This window comes from Sinohyriopsis cumingii, chromosome 1 (genome assembly GCF_028554795.1).
Source record: "Sinohyriopsis cumingii isolate HCF-2022 chromosome 1, ASM2855479v2, whole genome shotgun sequence".
Taxonomy (NCBI): Eukaryota; Metazoa; Mollusca; class Bivalvia; order Unionida; family Unionidae; genus Sinohyriopsis; species Sinohyriopsis cumingii.
Window position 1 is genome coordinate 167,054,418 of NC_142961.1, and position 22,277 is coordinate 167,076,694.

Sequence of the window (22,277 nt, forward strand, 5' to 3'; positions counted from 1 at the left end):
GTAAGAGGTGGAGAAAGATACATCCCCTTACCCTGGAGATACCATCTCCAGTCCCCTGAGGTATGTGAGACAGCTCCTAGATTACCCAACTGGAGAGGAGTGGCTTCACATATGGAAAATTTTTCCCCTGAAAAATTCAGCAAAAGTCATGAAGCTGCGTTTTAAGGTGAACATTTGAGCCGTGGATATTAGGTCCCACCAGACTGAACTGAGCCCTTTTAGGGTGACAGATTTTGGGAGATAAAAGCTAGAGAATGTGGACTGAATCTCCATCCCATAGCCTGAATAATGAAGCTAGAGAACAGTTCAGGTCAAATGCTAAGCTGGTGGCAACTGCTCTAACGTAGCGAGCCAAAATGCGTAATAAGTTCATTTGAGTTGGGGTTATTTCTCTACATGAAGAGCAAATAACCCACTTTATACAGGACAAATAGTCTGTGCTGATATATTGTCCTGTCCTTTCTTGAGAGGTAAAATAGGTGTGATCTCCCTCAATGCAGCCACTCTATTGTATTAAGACTCCACTTTAAATCCCAAACTTTATCTTGCAGGTGGCTTTGAACTGAAGTGTCCAGACTAGACAGTGGTTTCATAACAGAAGTCTGGTCACTCATGGAAGGAAGTCTGTTCTTGGCAATGAAAGAGGATGCAATCATGAGTGAAACTGACCCATCTTGCCAGAACTGCATATAATCTGGGTCTGCGGACAGGTCATGTATCTTTCTGATTCTGTCTGCCATCACTAATGCAATGAGGAAGCAGGTCTTGTATGAAAGGTGACCTGAGATGCCCTTGACAGTGGTTCAAGAGGTGTCTTGTTCAGCCAGGTTAGTACCCAAGATAGGTTACACTTTGGCCACATAGACAACATTTTTTGCCAGAGACAATGTTTTTGGCCATGTATAATTGAATTTAGAGAATGTTTGTGTGTGTGTGTGTGTGATTTGGATTTTTAACGTAGCTTTAAAAAAAAAATCAGCCATATCACAACAATGTCTGCAGCATGGCAGTTTATAGTGATGTCTAGCACTGGGGGCATCATGCTACAGACATATAGCATGACGTCCCACCCAGTCACATTATCCTGACACCAGTCCAACCATTCCTAACACTAACATCTTAATGCTGAGCGCCAAGCGAGGCAGCTGTTAGTATCATTTTTATAATCTTTGGTATGACTTGGCCAGGGATCAAACCCACGTCCTCCCACATCCAAGGTGGATGCTTAAACCACTGCCACTGGAGCAGTCCAAATTTAGACAGAAGGTTAGATAAATTGTTTCCAACATCCTCTCTTCTGTGATGATGAAAGGTGTCAGTGATTGTGGAGCAGTAACCTTTCATCATACTCAGTGCTAACTTTCCCTATTCAAAGAGCCAGTGATGGAAGTTAGCCATTGCAGTACAGATGCCTTGAGAGGTAGGATATGTTATTTTGTACAGCAATGTGTGAAAATTTGCCATTTGCCTTCATATGCTTTCAGAGTGGAAGACCTTCTTGCTGGAGTGATTTTCTCCATGACTGGTTGTGAGAACTGATTATTTCTGAGGGCCTGTTTAATATGATCCAGACCTGCAATTCAGCAGCTCTGGGTAGATATGAAATAACTGCTGTAAAGGTTGTTTGAGTAGGTGGGGAAAAAACTGAATTCCTGAATGTGACATACTATGTTTGCCTGTGTAATTAACTCCATACCTAGATGAACAAATTGTCGAGATGGTACTAGGTCAGATTTGTCCTTGTTCACAAGAAAGCCCAGATTAGTAAGCAGAGTAACAAGGGTTATTATGTCGTGTTCTAAGATATAACTCAACTTACATTTTTGCAGTAAGTCATCCAGGTTACTTGATGTTGCCAACAATGGTTCAGACATGTGCCATTACTTAGTTCAGAAGATGAGTGAATTGGTATATGATGCTATTGTAGGCAAATGGCAGGAACTTCCTCAAAGCTTTGTGATTAGAGACATGAGAATATGTATCTTTTAAGTCCACACTGATTGTTAAGTTTCCATCTTGGACAGCATTAAAAATGCGCTGCGGTGTTCCCATCAAGTACCATGGGATGTGAATGATGATGGTGCATGGAACAATGATATGATGCAGAGTGCCATTTGCCTTTGGGACCAAGATAAATCTGGAATAAAACCCTGGATCATTTGTATTTTGAACAAGTTCTACTGCACTTTTCTGGAAAAGGTTGATTATTTCTTGCTGCGTAGTGGTGGCTTTATCTGGGTCTGTTGGAACATTTGCAACTGTTGGGACTCTGGACAGAGGAGGAGGAGTGTTGAAAGTGATGTAAAGTCCCACTTGGCTAGTCCATGGATCATCATGGCATATCTTGTCTCATTTAGCAGCAAAGAACTGGAGTCTTCCTCCTAATGGAAGGGAATGATGAAGTGGCGATGATGTTATTTCTTTTAGAGGAGGAGGCTGCTGAGAGGAGAAACATTGGAGAGAACTATTGGACCGTCTCTGTGTTTTATCCACTTTGGTTTGCAAGAACTTTGTGGCTTTCAAAGGGCCAAGCTTTGAATGGATGGTTTTTCAGAGGTCTGTGTTCTATATGTGCCCTTAAATCTTTCTGCTGATTTCCCAATATCCCTGTATCAACAAAGAGGTTGTGGGAGGAGCTAAATTGGTCTCCTTAGAGGCTTGTTTGGAGACTTAATGAATCTGACTGTTAAACAGGTTAGAGGATAAAGGCTGGGCTTATAGCTTGCTAGTATGCTCTTTGTCCATGGCATTATCTGTATGACAAATAGATCAGACCTTATAAATCTGCATGGCACTGAACCTTCATCTGAACACAGTGCAGATCTATACCTTAAAAAGTTTTACCCTGAAATTGATAACAGACGGTCTAATAAACAATGAAGCATATAGGTATAATATATTGACAATATCACATGCAGCAAGGAGAAATTATAAACCTGTGGGCCTGCACCTGTCTTTGTTTTGAACACAGGGTGGGTGCAGAGCTATACAAAATGGCGGTTACCTGGAAAATAGTGACAGAAGATGATCTTAATTACAATACTACCTGTAGGAAGGTTCAAGGATGGCCTGTACAGGTAATATCACTAAAGCATGGTGACTGGATGCTAAAAATGTCTTGGTAAAGAAAACTCACATGTACCAGTAATGATGTAATTATACATATACAAAAAATTAGCTGAAGGCATAGAAAAATGCATGCATATAAAAATATTTGTAGCCCAATCTTATTGTGATGTCACACAGGCTACCCAGGCAAGTGATCATGTTCTGTCAAAAATGTAAGAAGATGACATAGTGTAAAAAAACTGAAAGGGCAATACTTCATCTGCATTAAGAAAAGAAAAATGTTGGAAAAATAGATGGAGTACACTCAGATGTGAAAGGACTACAACTTACAATAATAAGTTCCCAAAGCTGAATCTGGCTTTTGTGAGGTTTCTTATGGCTACAGCATGTTTTTTAGCATGAGCAGAAGTAGTAACTGAGATATTCAGGGATTTTGTCATCAATCCCTATACCAAATGGAGAACACTCTGCCCAACTGTCATCTAAATAACTGAGATATTCAGGGATTTTGCCATCAATCCCTATACCAAATGAAGAACACTCTGCCCAACTGCCATCTCAATAACTGAGACATTCAGGGATTTTGTCATCAATCCCTATACCAAATGGAGAACACTCTGCCCAACTGTCATCTAAATAACTGAGATATTCAGGGATTTTGCCATCAATCCCTATACCAAATGGAGAACACTCTGCCCAACTGCCATCTCAATAACTGAGATATTCAGGGATTTTGTCATTAATCCCTATACCAAATGGAGAACACTCTGCCCAACTGTCATCTAAATAACTGAGATATTCAGGGATTTTGCCATCAATCCATATACCAAATGGAGAACACTCTGCCCAACTGCCATCTCAATAACTGAGATATTCAGGGATTTTGTCATCAATCCCTATACCAAATGGAGAACACTCTGCCCAATTGCCATCTCAATAACTGAGATATTCAGGGATTTTGTCATCAATCCCTATACCAAATGGAGAACACTCTGCCCAACTGCCATCTAAATAACTGAGATATTCAGGGATTTTGCCATCAATCCATATACCAAATGGAGAACACTCTGCCCAACTGCCATCTAGGTGAACTGATGACCTTTAGCTTCTTTCAGCTAAAAGTGTTATCTGGGAGGGCTAGATTTGTAAGGTTGTAGTAGTTCTCTTAAGGTATTATGATTGGATAATGTATTTAAAGAAGAATCAAAATTAAAGCAATACTAACTGCAACATACTAAGCTGCTGACTGAATGACAGTCCAAAGCTAGAAATATCCATAGCTGACCAGTAACTTCTGAAGCAATTTTTCTATTTGTCTGTACACTCTAATTCTGTGAAATGCAGTCTTACCAGTGAAGTGTGCTATTCTGTATACCACTGTATCAGATATGAACCTTAACATTAGAGCCCTCACCTTGATATAGCTATGATGCTATATGGCCACTGCATCAGATATGAACTTTAACACTGAATCCTTACCTTGATATACTGTGATGCTGTATGCCCACTATATCAAATATAAACTTTAACACTGAATCCTTACCTTGATATACTGTGATGCTGTATGCCCACTATATCAGATATGAACTTTAACACTGAATCCTTACGTTGATATACTGTGATGCTGTAAGCCCATTATATCAGACTTGAACTTCAACCCTGAATCCTCATCTTGACATAGCTGTGGTGCTGTATACCCACAATATCAGACTTGAAATTTAACACTGAATCCTCACCTTGATATTACTGTGATGCTGTATGCCCACTATATCAGATTTGAAATTCAACACTGAATCCTCACCTTGATATAGCTGTGGTGCTGTATGCCCACTATATCAGACTTGAAATTCAACACTGAATCCTCACCTTGATATAGCTGTGATGCTGTATGCCCATTATATCAGATATTGACTTTAACACTGAATCCTTACCTTGATATAGCTGTGATGTTGTATGCTCATTATATCAGATATGAACATTAACACTGAATCCTCACCTTGATATACTGTGATGCTGTATGCCCACAATATCAGACTTGAACTTTAACACCAAATCCTCACCCTGATATAGCTGTGATTATCAAATATAAACTTTAAGACTGAATCCTCACCTTGATATCCTGTGATGCTGTATGCCTACAATATCAGACTTGAACTTTAACACCGAATCCTTACCTTGATATAGCTGTGATGCTGTATGCCCACTCTATCAGATATGAACTTTAACACTGAATCCTCACCTTGATATAGCTGTGATGTTGTATGCCCATTATATCAGATATGAACTTTAACAGTGAATCCTTCCTTTGATATACTGTGATGCTGTATGCCCACAATATCAGATATGAACCTTAACACTGAATCCTTTCCTTGATATAGCTGTAATGCTGTATGCCCACTATATCAGATATGAACTTTAACACTGAATCCTCACCTTGATATCCTGTGATGCTGTATGCCCACAATATCAGACTTGAAATTCAACACTGAATCCTCACCCTGATATAGCTGTGATGCTGTATGCCCACTATATCAGATATGAATGTTAACACTGAATCCTCACCTTGATATGGCTGTGATGTTGTATGCCCATTACATCAGATATGAACTTTAACACTGAATCCTTCCTTTGATATACTGTGATGCTGTATGCCCACAATATCAGATATGAACCTTAACACTGAATCCTTACTTTGATATAGCTGTGATGCTGTATGCCCACTATATCAAATATGAACTTTAACACTTAATCCTCACCTTGATATACTGCAATGCTGTATGCCCACTATATCAGATATGAACCTTAACACTGAATCCTCACCTTGATATACTGTGATGCTGTATGACCGCAATATCAGATATGAACTTTAACACTTAATCCTCACCTTGATATACTGTGATGCTGTATGCCCACAATATCAGATATGAACCTTTACACTTAATTCTCACCTTGATATAGCTGTGATGCTGTAAGTCCATTATATGAGATATGAACCTTAACACTGAATCCTCACCTTGATATACTGTGATGCTGTATGCCCACAATATCAGATATGAACTTTAACACTTAATCCTCACCTTGATATACTGTGATGCTGTATGCCCACAATATCAGATATGAACTTTAACACTTAATCCTCACCATGATATAGATGCTGTCACTACTGGAAAAGTGGTTCTATGTCTTCCAACCCTGCTAACTGTATGCATAATAAGAAAAGACTTTTCCGACCTGCTTACTGTAACAGATATCTGTTTTAAGTTTAAGTCTTATCCATAATTTTATCCACCTGTCGATAGTATGTCATTCTAACACCAACAGTTTTGGAGAACCTCAGAAAGTGTTTATGTGCCTATTTATAACATAGCTGATAAGCTTTATCAACCAGTTTGCATGAATTGGTTCAAGCAGGTAGCAATTCTTTGTACATAACTTCATTTATATTAGGAACATTTCATCTGTCATTCAGAGTGATTATAAATCCTACTGATTTAACTTGTTGCTGAGTGAAAAGCTAACGAGTGAATACAGCTGTGGCATACAGCATTTTTCAGGGGAAAAAAACTTTGCCCATAATATTAATACCCCTAACCAAAGACTGTATTTTTATGGAATTTTCCAAAGAAACTAAAATATAATTAAAACAGTAAACAGCTTAATTGGGAGGTGGTTCATGCATGAAAGCAACCAAATGAGTGAAGAAACACCATGCTTTCTTTACCATGTTACTATTTTAGATCATATATTAAATCAGTTCAATATCATTATGGAAAAATTACCTCCTGGTTTGAAGTGTTATTAAAGCTGCCATCCAATTACTTTTCTCCTCAGCAGATTTGGCAACCAAAATGATGCTGTTATTGGGATGATCTTTGGCTTGGATCTCAAAGGCATTCTTATAATCTGAAGAAAAAAATGACAATAACAATAGCAATAACTAATGAAACAATAATAACAGCAATAACAACAACAGTACCAAAATAAAGGATGATGCCACAGAATCTGAGTTTGTATTTATCACTGATGGACTGCACGTTGCAACCAACTTGTCAACAGAAGAATTATGTTAAATTTACATAAAGTTCCACCAACTTACACAACATGCTAAAAATATATAAAAAGTTGGTGTGAAGTGATCAATGCTTTGAACTGAAATTTAACCAGAAAAGCTAGAGGAAATTCCCACTGACCTCAGAGAGATGGAAGCTTAAACCTTGGCATGGTCTTAAAAACAGTACATCAAAAGAAAACATTAACCACCTAAATTGAAAATATATTATAGACAACTGGGTTTATATAATTACTGTACTGTAGTTTTATTTACCACAGAAGTGGTTCTTGAAAACAAACAATTTTTAAACTTCTTATGCAATTAATTAAGAGGCAGAGCCATGTATATTACTTTGTATGCCAGTACCCAATGGCAGAACATCATCAATATTTTTTACTCCTTATCTAACACCCTATGGCAGAAAATCATCAAAATTTTATACATCTGATGCTAGTACCCTTCTGGCAGAACACCATTAATTTTTCTACTCCTTAACCTAACACCCTGTGACAGAACATCATCAATATTTAAACATTTGATGCTAGTACCCTCTGACGGAACATCAAAAATTTTTCTACTCCTTAATCTAACACCCTATGGCAGTACATCATCAAAGTTTTATACATCTGATGCTAGTACCTTCTGGCAGAACACCAATAATTTTTCTACTCCTTAATCTAACACCCTGTGGCAGAACATCATCAGAATTGTATACATTTGATGCTAGTACCCTCTGACGGAACACCAATAATCTTTCTACTCCTTAATTTAACACCATATGGCACAGCATCATCAAAATTGTATACATCTGATGCTAGTACCTTCTGGCAGAACACCATTAATTTTGTACTCCTTAATCTAGCACCCTATGGCAGAACATCATCAAAATTGTATACATCTGATGCTAGTACCTTCTGGCAGAACACCATTAATTTTGTACTCCTTAATCTAGCACCCTATGGCAGAACATCATCAAAATTGCATACATCTGATGCTAGTACCTTCTGGCAGAACACCATTAATTTTGTACTCCTTAATCTAGCACCCTATGGCAGAACATCATCAAAATTGTATACATCTGATGCTAGTACCCTATGGAAGAACACCATCAACTTTTATACTTCTTATGCTAGTACCCTATGACAGAATATCATAAATTTGTATACTACTTATGCTCACTTTGTATCCACAGTAACATAAAATATATTTTGTTATTCTGTGGAAGCCATATTTATTCTTTCAATCAATGTGACCTTGACATTTTCCCTTTAAAATCAAAATGGTTAGATCAGAAGCCATCCAAAAAGTTTAGTATGTACGGTTGTTATTTTGCTAAAACCATTTTTCTTCTTGCTGTTATAATTGACAGGGCTCTTCAATATCCAAAGTGCAAGCCACACACAAAGTTTGATAACTATAGATGGTGGACAACTTGAGTAATTGTGCTGAAACAAAATTGGTAACAGACAGATAGAAGGGCAGACACTGTTAACAGAAAACTCCACCTTTGACAGGTGTATAAAAAAACTTGAAAAGTTGCTGGAGCATGAAAAGTAAGTCATTGACACCTACTTTTTCATGTTTTGAGTAGCACCATTAAAAATGAATATCACCATCAAGTTTCATGACTATATGTCCAACACTGTTATTGAACCAGAGCTAAATGCAAAAATGTGATTAATGGAGCATAAAAAGTTTATCACTGCGACCTACTGTACATATAACAATGTCTAAATACAAAAAGTTTATGCTGATGCCAACATAGTTGGAAAAGTGTTCACTGTATCTTGCATATGCTTTGCTGGCGATACAAAAATGATTATTCATCAAATGAGAACCCCTTCTGGTTGAATTCTTACGATCTTCAAACAGTAATCCTCACCTTCTGTATCATCCTTGTCTCTGATCTCCACCTTCCTGAGGTAGAATTTCTCCTTCAATTTATACTCCCCCTGTGGACCCGTTACAGAGGCCCGTCTCATGTTTGGCTTACAAAGGATGATTAAACTATCAAATAGGAAAACATGTCGCTCTGTGGTCTTTCCTTTCATGTGCTTGTTGAGGACTCCATCTGTGCAATAAAGAAGTCAGTTAGCATCACAGACCTTTGGCCCTCTTAATCCCAGCAAACCAATTAACTAAAGTGATGAATGCTGCATACTGCCACTAATGTCACAATATGATAGGTATCACAACACTGTTGTCCCAATATGAATAATTTGTATCAGATACTCTGATCCTAATATGATAGGTATCACAACACTGCTGTCCCAATATGAATAATTTGTGTCAGATACTCTGATCCCAATATGATAGGTATCACAACACTGCTGTCCCAATATGAATAATTTGTGTCAGATACTCTGATCCCAATATGATAGGTATCACAACACTGCTGTCCCAATATGAATATTTTGTGTCAGATACTCTGATCCCAATATGATAAATATCACAACACTGCTGTCCTAATATGAATAATTTGTGTCAGATACTCTGGTCCCAATATGATCAATAAGTGTCATAATACTCAAGTTCTAATGTGATCATGTCACAATACTCTAGTGTCAATATGACACAATATTCTAGTGACAACATGATCAACATGTCACAATACTCTAGTGTGAATATAATCACTGTCACAATACTCTAGTGACAATATGATCAGTATGTATCACAATAAACTAGACCAAATACGATTAATATGTCACAATACTGTACTCCCAATATCAGTAATAAGTATCATAATCCCAATATAATTTTTATTATAAAGCATAATGTTCATTTTTATGTGAACAGCTCTGTCATAATAATTTATCACTATTTTACAACATAATGCTTGTGCTTTAAAGGGTTCAGGAATGTTAAGCTTATTGGATTGTTAAAACTAACAATAATATACAATACTAATACCAGGGGACAAATTAAACCAGTCTGCAAATCTAGTAATCTGCTTACAAGTGTAAATAATTTTATGAACTACATTTTTACATTGAATCTGTTGCATACATGCCAACCTTTTGAGAGATATAAGCATAATTATTGCTGTTATAAGTGGCAAAAGAGAGTAATTTGGGTGTAAAATGTGTAATCTGTATATTACATGCCAGATTTACAGCACACATATGAAAAATATACATTAATTTTGCTACTAACCAGGGTCTGCAGCTAGTCAAAATTCTTGTCACAAAGGGTAGATCCATATGGATTAGAATTAGAATACAAAAAAAAAAAAAAAAAAATATACTGAAAAATTATTTGTATTCTGCACTCAATGTAATTAGTCTGCATGTGCAATTTTTGCTGAATGTGAACGGGAATTCTGCAATGAGCATGATTATCTGCTCAGAATGCTGTAGTAAATTACTCTCATATTCTTCTTATACAGTTTGTAATGTGGTGTTGATTTATCCTTTTTTGTGATCTGACACATTTTTAAGTTTGAAAAAATCCATTGGCTCTAATATTTTCCATCATATAACATTACACAACTCACATCGTAAAGTGTTTTGCATAACATCTGGTGCCATTTTGTTTAAAAGTACAGATTGGTCCGCTAACTAGCTAGCTTATCAATATAATGAATCAGCGAGGAAAAGTTCATATCTGAAGAAACCCATCTGTTTTCTTGGAAACAGGTTATATACAGTTGCTATAATAGCAAATAAGGAAAGTACACTTACACTATTCTTACACAGCAATAATCTTTTAAAGAACGTTCTCAAATTTATGAGTGAAATTAAAGAGATGATAATAGTAATAGCAAAAACAACTTTTTATTGCTTTATTTTTGTTTATTCTTAAATATACCAATAAAAGCATAATCCATATACAGGACAGTGTAAAACATAATTTGGTGAAAAAAAGTATCTTGATTATGCCCAAGGCGTAATGTTTGGCATGTATGCTGTTGTAATATATAGTATTATCATGATAAAGGTATGATGATGCATCAAATTGTCATGTGCATATACACCAACCCCTGGAGTGGAAAAAGTGTAATCCAAGTGGACAAAAAGACTAATCCGAGCAGATAAAGAGTAATCCACATATAACATGATAAATTCAATGAACATATGTACAAAATAATTTATTTACCCCTCAGGTCTTTTGACATCAATTACTGCTTCAAGTTTTCATAGGTAGCACTTTCAGCTTTAGAAAGCTACAGACCGTCATGTTGCATTTCAAAAACACTTTGCACAAGCTGAGACCAGGAGTGTTTTGCACCCCAGCAGAGCACAGTACTGGGTTACTGAGCCTGCATCTGAACTCAGTTTTAGTTTTGTTAACAATACTGAACAATCTCTCAGTCAGCATTAAAATGGTAAAGAACCAACATTCCTCCACAACATGACAAAGAAAAGGAAATGTATATCTTCCAGTGATAGGGTCTTCGAGCTGAGAAATAAGGTGCCACTGCAAATCAACTCTGTCTGCATGAAGTACATTGTCAGGTCGATACTTCAGGAACTTTCCTTCTAATTCATCAGCTATATTTCCCACAGCAAGGTGCATCAAATGACAGGGACAACCTGTTAAGTACACTGATGGAGACATTTTCAAAATATAGGATGCAACTCCTTTATGAATTCCAGTCATCACTGATTCATTATCAGCTGAAAACCCCATCCAGTTCTCCCAACTTATATGTTTCTTCAAAGCATTATCAAGTGTGTGTGATTTGGATTTTTAATATAGTTGTAACATTTTTTCAGTCATCTCGCTACGATGTTTGCAGTGTGGCAGTTTATAGTGATGTCTAGCACAGGGGCATCATGCCACAGACATGTAGCATGATGTCCCACCCAGTCACATTATCCTGACACCAGGCTGACCAGTCCTAACATTAACCTCTTAATGCTGAGCGCCAAGCGCGGCATCTGTTAGTATCATTTTTGTAAGTCTTTGGTATGACTCAGCCGGGGATCGAACCCATGACCTCCCACATCCTGAGTGACAAAATGCTGTACAATACACAAAAAAAAATAATGTCTCAATAAATAAAAAAAACTATAGCCTTATAAAAAAATAAGATAAATAAAATCTTGATACATACCTATAATAAATTCACTACAGCTCTGCCATATATCTTTGCCCTCCCAACCATCAATGCTCTTCTGTAACTCGTACATTTTTTGTACAACTGCTTGTCGACCAGTTCTGCCTTGTAACCTAAGAGAGATTTCCCTAAAAAAAGACCAAAGGATTACAATATCTGAAAACAATCTTTACTCAGTAATGACATAATGATTCTGATAATTATTTAGACAACTTGAGGAATAGTGATCAATTTGCTTATGTAAATATATCCCTGTCTCTCCCACACCCACCTCTACCCCAAGATTGAGATGAATCTTAACAGTAAATATAGTGAAAATAGCTTGTATAATGACTGGTCAACATACATGTCATCTGATGATCTTAAAACAGCAAGAGTAGTTACATTCCCAAATGTCTGTCGTATACTGCATCCAGCTGAGAGACAAAAAGCAAAATAAATCTTACAAAAATGATGGGAGCAAAATGATTAGAAGATGACCATAATATTTACCAAGTCAGAGTGCAATCTATGCAAAATTGCAAGGCAAACTGCATTCACAATTCTCACTCTCTCTCTCTCTCTCAGGTAATTTAAAAAAAGGGGGCAATAACTCTAAAAAAAGATAGCCACAATACAGTTATCTGTAGATGTATGTATCTTCCAATGATGATCATAATATCGCATGGAAATGCAATGAAATCTGTTGTTTTTACAAGATTATAAACTGCATTCAGCTGCAAGAAAAAAATGGCAAGAAATAACAATTGCAGAAGCAATTTATTGTTCATATGAGTATTGTCATGTGATAACCCTCATATTTACCAAACTTCATGGCAATCCAATTATGGGACTAAGTGCACTAATTAGACTTCAGAAAGAATTGATGAACAGACAGATGGACACAAGGTTTCCTGTACACATCCATGTCTATACAGGCAGGGACATAATTACAGAAGACTGCATGTTAGAAACTCAAGGGAGGGCAGCCTTTGATGGGAGAACACCTTGTCTTTCATTCCAGGACATGATTCATACAGCCATCATGAAAGGATTTCCTAAGTCTTCAAGCAGTATTTTATCTTACAGGAACTGAAACTTTTCCATATATTACTGCTGTTAGCTACATATGTGTGTGTTATTTGATCCAAACAATTTTTACCCTATTTTCCTTATTTATACATATTTTTGTGACAATATGTAAATAAAAATCATTTCTAAATAGAAAAGTTATATATTTTGTTGTTTTGTATTCCCTCAGATATTCAAGGAGTTCTTGGAAAATTTCAAGGAGTTTTTCAATTCCAAGATAAAATTAACAATTTAGAAATTGAAAGAATTTTCACAGAATCATGTAAATTTAAGAATTTTAATGGTTGTACAAACTATGCTACTTTTACAGTACTGTTCATCTCCCTCTTATGTGAGTTGACACCTCTTTTAAGGCCAACTTTTTATCAGTGTCCCATAAAAGTATGGAAAGGGTCACAGGTTTTCAAGGTAACAAGATTATAAACCATTATTATAAATACTTTCTTAATTGTATGTATGATGTTTTAAAGAAAATTGAACCTCTAGCTTTAGATTCAACTATTATATCCTTAAGAAGAAAAAACATTGCATCAAAAAAAGCAACCTGAATTTTAAACATTATGAGAAAATGTACTTCCAAAAACTCAATTATCTTGATAAAATAATTAAAATTATATATACTATAGCATTTTAAAATAGCAATAAATGTTGACAACCTATACACTTCGGATAGGAAATGTTTTGTATAAACAAGCACCATGAATGGCACAATATATTTTAGCACAGAAACCATTTTCTTCTTTCAATCTTGGCCACTGACCATTTTATCCCCAAATCATTGGCTTCTTCCTTAAACTAAGTACAAGCCACCCACAAAACCTAGGCTAGGTCTGTGATGCAGAACTAATATTATTGTGCAGAAACTATTCTTGTGTCAGTGACCTTAACCTTTGAACATTTACCCCCACAACCTGTAGCCTTCTTCCTTACTGTGTATAAACCATCCACTTAGTATAGTTGAGATATGTTGCATAGAAATAATGTTATCATGCAGGAACCATTTTCTTCTCAATCTCAGTGACTTCAGCCTTATACTGCATACAAAGTGTCCACAAAGTTTGATATCTGCAGATGCTGGAAAACTCAAGTTATTAAGCAGATACCATTTTTCTTATTTAATTCAAAGTCATCTTGAGCCCTACATTAATATGATACTGTCCTGCACCACATGCAAGCTATCCACAAAGTTTGGTAACTGTAGTTGGTGAAGAATACAATGTATTTTGTGGTAACCATTTTCCTTGTTACAATCACAATGACCTTTACCCAGTGGTGGACAACTAAAGTGACTCTGTGATAACCAAACTGGCAACAAACCAACATAAAGACAACATCATAGCATAATACATTCCTCCCAATGGAAGATGTATAAAAGCTAGTCTTGGCCTGCCCACAGTGTATCTGTACAAAGAACTGAATGATATCAGTCATGGGAAAATACAGTAAAAGCTTTGAGGATTATTCATATCAAGTGAATACATTTTGATCTCTTGTGCATGCACTGACATCAGCATGGTTATACTGTGCATGATGTCAAAAAAGTCATGCTAGGCAAATAAACAAGAAAATTAATCTTATAGCATTCTTTGTTATTAAATTTAATCTTCCTTTTTTAATGCTCACAGTGCCATCCAATGCCCCAATTTTTTTTATTCCCACTTTGTTTTTACCCCAAGCCTTAGTTTCAATTTCATTGCATAGCAATGAAAGCCAAAGCCAGCTGTGAGAGCAAGGCTACAAAATGAGTTAAACAAAACTTGAGATCTCACATCATTCTCTGGAAATTGAAATAGGAAGATACACTTACAAAAAAATCAAAACTGAGCAAATTTTGCAATTCCAAAGACAGTAATCATCATTTTTAAATCACTGACAGAAAAAACTGAAAGAACATTATCAGAAATTAAGAAACAGGTTTTAAAAATGCTACTGTTTCTGACAAAGGTCCCACTATCTCATATTATTTATTAACATTGACCAAGGACAAAATTTTAGCTAATAATATCAGTCTGGAACATGGCGATTTTACTAATAATAATAATTTTTTCCTGTGATAATGTAATCTACATAACTTATGACTCTGGATTATTCCACCAGAACATATTAGGAAGTATAATGGCACTTCAGATTATTCCACTAGAACATATTTAGGAACCAGTAATGGCACTTCAGATTATTCCACTAGAACATACTTAGGAACCAGTAATGGCACTTTGGATTATTCCACTAGAACATACTTAGGAACCAGTAAAGGCACTTTCAATTTGGAGTTGTCACCCATAAATGCAGTTTAGAATTTTTAACAAGAAATACAACTGTAATGAAAAACCTGCTACAATCAATATATATAAACTACCATTATATATATACATATACACACACACACACACATTCCTTTTGGCTGCAACAAATTATGGTATCAAATTTTCCATGTTCTGCTCATTACAGAACCATGGTGATATATTCCTAAAGATAAGACACTTCAGAAACACGAGTTTATGGTCTTATCAAAATGTTCATTTTATACACAGTCAAACCTGTCTACAGCTAGCTATGATGTCGTAGCCTCAACTTGATTTGTTGTGGTTGAGGCTACGAACTGATCCCATATCATGTAACGGAGCAAAAAATATCATCACTAAAGTCAGAAAAACAAACTGTAGAAATCTACTACATAAGTATTATCATGTTGTGAAAGAAGTTTGGCTTATTTTGAATTTATTAAGCCCTTACATGATAAAATAAATTGGCATGGTTTCACTAACTTCATCGTGTCCACCATGACAGATAACACGAGACTCTCGCCGTGACCCCTTTTCTACATAAGGCTTGCCAGACCATATTTGGATAGTCTATGCTATATTATTATCAATCAAGTGGCAAATAATCGCTTCTTGGTGGAATTTCAAAGTTGCCGATAAACTGTATTTACTTTTAATGCGCGGAATTTCTGACTCAAACAGCACCAAATTTTTACTACGATTTGTTTAAGTTTCCAAATAAGGCGTCAATGTCCTTATATGGCACACAAACAAACGAGGCTGAGAACAGATGTAATCATTATTTGAACTAATATGGCGGACGATCTAAATGAAAATATCGGCTATAAAAGGTAAACGAGATTTTACAACTATTCCTATAATGATTTTCGATACTTCCGGTATTAAATAAGAGGACTACTCAATTTACTGGACTATATGCAAGGATTATGTTTAAAGTGTTATTATTAGGCTAAAAGAGCACCGGGTGTGAATCACACCCGGCTTGCTCCATTGACACGTATATGCTCCTGTTAGTACCCTGTCCACATGGTAGGAGTAAGGGTACTAATATTAATACTAGTCTACAGCTATCACCTTATGGAAGAGAACACCTGGATTCATAAGACATGTAGCTGCTTAATACAAGATTATTTCTTCTAAATCTTCATGTAAAGACCTTTAAAATGTGACTGTTAAAGACAGGGGATTGGTTAAAATAAGTTCATCTTAAGGCAGGCTCAACAGTACATCATAAGGTAATGAATGCCAAAAAAGCCATGATATCAGCATGATTGCCACTTCAAAATAACTATAAAATCGAGGCACTAACCATGGTTTTTTCTTGAGGAAGCTGCCAGTGATTTTCTTCTCCAGCATGGCTTTGAGTGCTGTAAGCAGTCCATCTGCCTGCTCCAGGCAGTCCCTATCTTCCTCAGTGGCACTACAGTTAATCAAAGCCTGCATAAAAAAAGCAAAAGGACCAATTTTAACCATGCTTTTTTTTTAAATTACAATTTTGACAGATCAACCTAAATACCACTAACAACAAGACATCTCGAGATCACTCACCTGGCTGACATCTGTCAAATGCAAGAATAGTCAGACAAGAAATCTGGGTAAGTTGGATGCTTTCTGACATCTGTCAAATGTAAGAGTAGTCAGCCAAGAAATCTGGGTAAGTTGGATGCTTTCTGCATACATTTCTAATGACACTGCTCATTATTTAAGTAAATATTTTGGGGGTTAGAAATGACAGCCATATTTGATGGTGAATGGGCATCATTTCTAAAAATGTTAAAGGCCTCAAACCTAGGCTGCTTTCCATCAAATTCTAATATGCTTGTTTGTAAAAAAAATTATTAAATGTTCTTCTATTTTTAGTAGCATTAACTATATGTAATGGCAGATTCATATAATTTATGTAACTTTGAAAGCCCTCAATGCCAATGTGCTTGCAGTCCAATTAGTCAGATTCTTCAGAGAGGATTTTGAAACAGTCATTTAAAGGATTTTCTATTTTCAGTAATAGAAGTCATATTTGATGTTGAATGTTACATGATTATTTGTAGCAAAATTTACAGAGGAACTCCCCATATTACTTTGGAGTCAAGAAAATCCCAATAAAATTATGAACTGTACAAAGAGGCTTTAAACTTTTTTGTTCTAAGTTTCAGTTATGTCAGCAATTTCACTATTGAGGATTCTGAAGAAATTTAATGTATGCTAAAATGTTTAAAAATAGAAAAAACTGTAATGCCATACAAATCTAACTAGGTCATCTACTAATGAAGTGTATTACATTTCATTGTTCTAAGTTTAATAAATAGTCTTTGTACTATTGTAATAAAATGGATGCAGGTCAAATGTACATATGTACTGACAGCAACAAATTACGTTCATTTCTACTACTGCAGTGAATGGATTCAGATCAAATGTACAGATGTAATGACAGCAACAAATTATGTTCATTTCTACTATTGCAGTGAATGGATGCAGGTCAAATGTACAGATGTACTGACAGCAACAAATTATGTTCATTTCTACTATTGCAGTGAGCGTATAAAATATAGCACAGATATGCCCATTGCTAATAATATCATTGTTGCATTTAAAAGAACAAGACTTAGTATAGTATAATATTAGACCATGTTTCCCTTTGACAACTGAATGAACTGACCTTGAGGACTTCAAAGTAGTGAAGGCAGTGATGGATTGGTCCCAGAAGAAGCTTGGGAAGGACATACTTCATAGCATCCTTGAACCCATGCCCGTCTTCCTGTGAGCAAAGTACAAAAATGCAATAAATAACAATATCTTCACATGCATAAAATTTTTAAAAATTTTGAAAGACAACTAAGTTTGCCAAAATATTACTCTTTTGAACATCATATTTAAATCTGCCAAGATTTTTTTTCTTTTCTGACGCAAAATAATTGGACAAAATGTGTTATACCAATGAATAAACAGTGAAAATTCTGTTATAAATTCAATATGCTTAATTTACATAATTTAATATTATGAAAACTCATTACATTAGCACAAAGGGAAAACATGGGATAATTTTTTTAATAAACTTTCTAAGACATAACCTGAGCTCGATTTAGAAAATGATAGCAGCTGAAGAAATAAAAATTCCTGTGTGTATATGAATTCACTTGGAACATTGACAGATTGTTGTAGTTTGAATTTTGAAGGCTAGTTTTGGTTAAAAACTTAAAGATATGACTCATCAGCCAACAGGGGTTTGTCAAATAAAAGTTTCACTATAAGTAACATATTCCCAAGTATAGATATTTATGTCCTTTTTATAATAAGAAAAGAGAAAGCAATTTTCAAGACTGCAATAAAATGAACAGAAAGTTACCATGAGAGTTTTACTGATATCTTCTCTCTGTAGTAGGGTGTGCAACCTCTCCTTGCCTCTAGGTGCCAACATGTCCTCCACATATTTCTCATAACAATTAAAGGCCATATCCTACAATCAGAAATAAACCATACACTAACAAAACTGAGAGGTAACATTGCCTAACGATAGACACCACAGATTCAGGATCACAGGGTTTGGGGTTTAGGTTATATCCTGGGCTCAGGCTTGTAGTATCAGAAGGTGAAGAATCTGGGTTCCACTCAAGCCATTATGGTTGCACTCCTGAGCAAAGCACTCAGTCTAGCTTGACCCTGAAAATTCCACTGCTGATATGTACCAGCACTGATGGGAGGTTAATCTGCAATCAGTTAACATCCTATCCAGAAGATTCATGCATTCTCACCTGCTTCATGTTAAACCAGGATAACCTCTCAGAAAGACTCTAAATGTATCAACTTTAAACACATAACAAAATTCCTTTCTTTTTCTCACTTTTCCCTTTTTAATCCAGAGAAATCACATTTATTCAAAAAAAATCCAACTTTTAGAATACAAATGTTTCTTTGATAATGCTTACCCAATCATAATGTCTTAGGACACTAACCCAGCTCTCCCAACTTTAGCCTTCAACTATTAAAAAAAAAAAAAGTTGTCTGCCCACATATATGGGAGACATATTAAAGTGATCTCAGATATAGGTCCTGGAGCCCAATTCTGTCCTAACTCAGATATAGGTCCTGGAACCCAATTCTGTCCTTACTTCAGTTATTACTGGAGTGGAATGCACACTATGCCAGTAGGATATAAGATCAGGAAGGTTGGAAGGGTGTGATAAACTTGATTCTGGATTTTATTGTAGATGACACCACCCGAGAAAATCCCCAACTTGTCGCACAGGTCTGTGGAGAGAGTTCACCACACTGGAGTTGTCAGATAGGATAAGTATGCCCTTTCCATATAACTTGTCTTGCCACCAATGATATACATTAGCTATTGCTGTCATCTCAAATATACTGACATGCAAAAGTTGGTTCTGAGGAGGCAAGAGCACAATGGTTTCCCAAGTCAATGGCAGGACATGTGGGACCCAACCCTCTGTGCTGGCATCCATACAAATCCTGAAGACTTGACCTGTAATGGAACACCCACCATAAGTGAGGTTCTCCCATTTGCTGGGATTTGTATTCATATATTTGGACACAAGGACTGATTGCTTCAGTGTGCAAAGCTTCAGTCACTACAGAGACAACAGCATCACTGGACAGGATCTCATATACAAGTGACTTGAGACTAAGATCTGCTGCTGCACTGAGACCCAGCAGTCATGGAATTCTTTGGTGAAATGTTGAGATGGAAAGATGTGTGATTTGTCCTTGATTACCTGAAATCACCAAGGCAGGGTAGAAATGAAACTGATGATGGCCCAAAGGAGATGTGACCTGAACTAAAATACTATGTCCCAACAAACCTCAGGAATTTCCTGGCGTACTTGTATGTCTGAACATAGAGATACACATCTTGCAATTCTACAATGACTTACTATGAAGTATCCCATACACGTGGCATTCAGAACAAGTTATAGCATCTCCATACATCCTTTATCTGAGATCTCCATACACCCTTTATCTGAGATCTCTATACACCCTTTATCTGAGAAGATTGTCTATAACCTGATTCAGAACTATGGCCCTGAAAGACTCTTTCTGGACACTCAAAGTATTGGGGGCCTTGGACAATGGGGAAGGGCACTGAATGTAATCTGAAGCCGTTTAAGGACAATTTGCAGGAAGCATGGATCATTCGGGCAATGTATTTAACATTTCACAGTTAACCAACTGAGAGTTCCCCTGTAGGAATATATGATAAAGGAAGGCGGCTGGCATGGAGAGAGAGAGTGGGGAATCTCTGCTTCTTGTCATCTTTGGTCACTGAAAACCATCTTGCTTTTGAATGCATATAGGGTCTTTAAGGATATTTCCCCATTTGGCATGCCCTAGAGGAGTTATTCCTGTTTCTATGCTCTTCTCTGTAAAGATCACCAAGAACTAACAGTGGCCTTGTGATGTTCTTTGAAGAAAGAAGACACTGAGAGTTACGCATGTCTTTCGACTGAGTTGTACATTCACTGTCAATGTCATGGCACTGGTAAGTGTGTGTTGTATAACCCTGTTCAGCATATGCACCATTTGTAAAAATGATTCACACATGTGGCCAACAGACAATGTTGGTAGATGAAGCTTAGCTATTTTTCACTTGCTGAAAGACTGACATACAGACCAGGTCAAACACTAAGCCTATTTCAATGACATTTTGGACTAAGCATTGAGTCAATGACGTGTTTCCAAGTCCATCTGTATTGAAGATCTTGACATCCCCAGGTTTGCTAATCTCAGTCTACAGCGTGGATTACTGTATGAAATAAAGGCATGTGTGTCTTATCTGTACACTTTGTCAAAATTGGATCTTTTAACTGCCTTACTAGCCAATATTGCAAGTAAACCACTCAACCAGACTGTGTTAACTTCTTGAATGTGGGCTGATCTTTCTTGGCCACGAGGATGCTGGGACTTTATACAGTTCTGCTGATGGAGCAGGAGGTGGGCAACATTCAGGTGGTAGCAGGTGAAAAAATTCTTAATTTGACGTATGGAAGGCTAAGTTTTCTCTAGTCATCATTGGGTCAAACAAAAACAATAGTTTGTGAGTGTAGTTCTTCATAAAGTGATGAGTGGAGTGATGCACACACTATCTGCAATAACTGAGACAGTATTAGCAATACTTGCCAAGAATGAATCCAAACCATACTTAAAGCACATCTAGAATATAGTATCGTCATTTGAAGATAATCACTGACTGTATCATCCATGGTCCAAGCATGGTTGAGGTTTTCAGGACCATAATAATACGTCGTCAAGGGCTGTTCTATAACCATTCAACATTAGTCAGTGATGACACTGATTTGAGCTGTGTCTATAAAGGCACCAGGCCTACCTGAATCTGTCATAGGTATGGACCATTTTGTAACTACTGAATGACCATGACTGCAACAGAAACTGGGCTGCTTGGCACTAAACTAAATATAGAGTAACATTGGTCCATCCTGGCACTGTAATGAATGGGTTATCCGAATGGGTTATCCCCTTGAGTGCTGGAATTCTGCTACCAGGACAAGTGATACTTTATCAAAGTGAGTAGTCCCCTATGGCATCAATCTATGCCTGATCAGAATTTGTACTGACCTTGAGCAATATATATCTGATGGCCAAGTATGGATTTCGCACACCCTGACCCTCATTTTGCTCTTTTCTGTGTGTGTGTGTGTGTGTGTATGTGTGATTTAGATTTTTAATGTTGCTTTCAAAATTTTTCAGTCATATCGGTATGATGTCTGCAGTGTGG

At 36.5% G+C, this 22,277-nt stretch overlaps 1 protein-coding gene across 1 annotated transcript in view; it reads right to left on the bottom strand.

The window, feature by feature from the left end:
- Nucleotides 1-22,277, bottom strand: part of LOC149808330 (son of sevenless homolog 1-like) — a 107,988-nt gene that overhangs the window by 44,837 nt on the left and 40,874 nt on the right. The window contains exons 7-12 of the mRNA XM_089975882.1: nt 18,876-18,986; nt 18,189-18,287; nt 16,842-16,969; nt 12,177-12,307; nt 9,003-9,191; nt 6,849-6,972 (exon numbers count right to left, since the gene is read on the bottom strand). Coding sequence (XP_089832008.1) covers nt 6,849-6,972; nt 9,003-9,191; nt 12,177-12,307; nt 16,842-16,969; nt 18,189-18,287; nt 18,876-18,986 — 782 coding nt within the window. The remainder of the gene's footprint in view (nt 1-6,848; nt 6,973-9,002; nt 9,192-12,176; nt 12,308-16,841; nt 16,970-18,188; nt 18,288-18,875; nt 18,987-22,277) is intronic.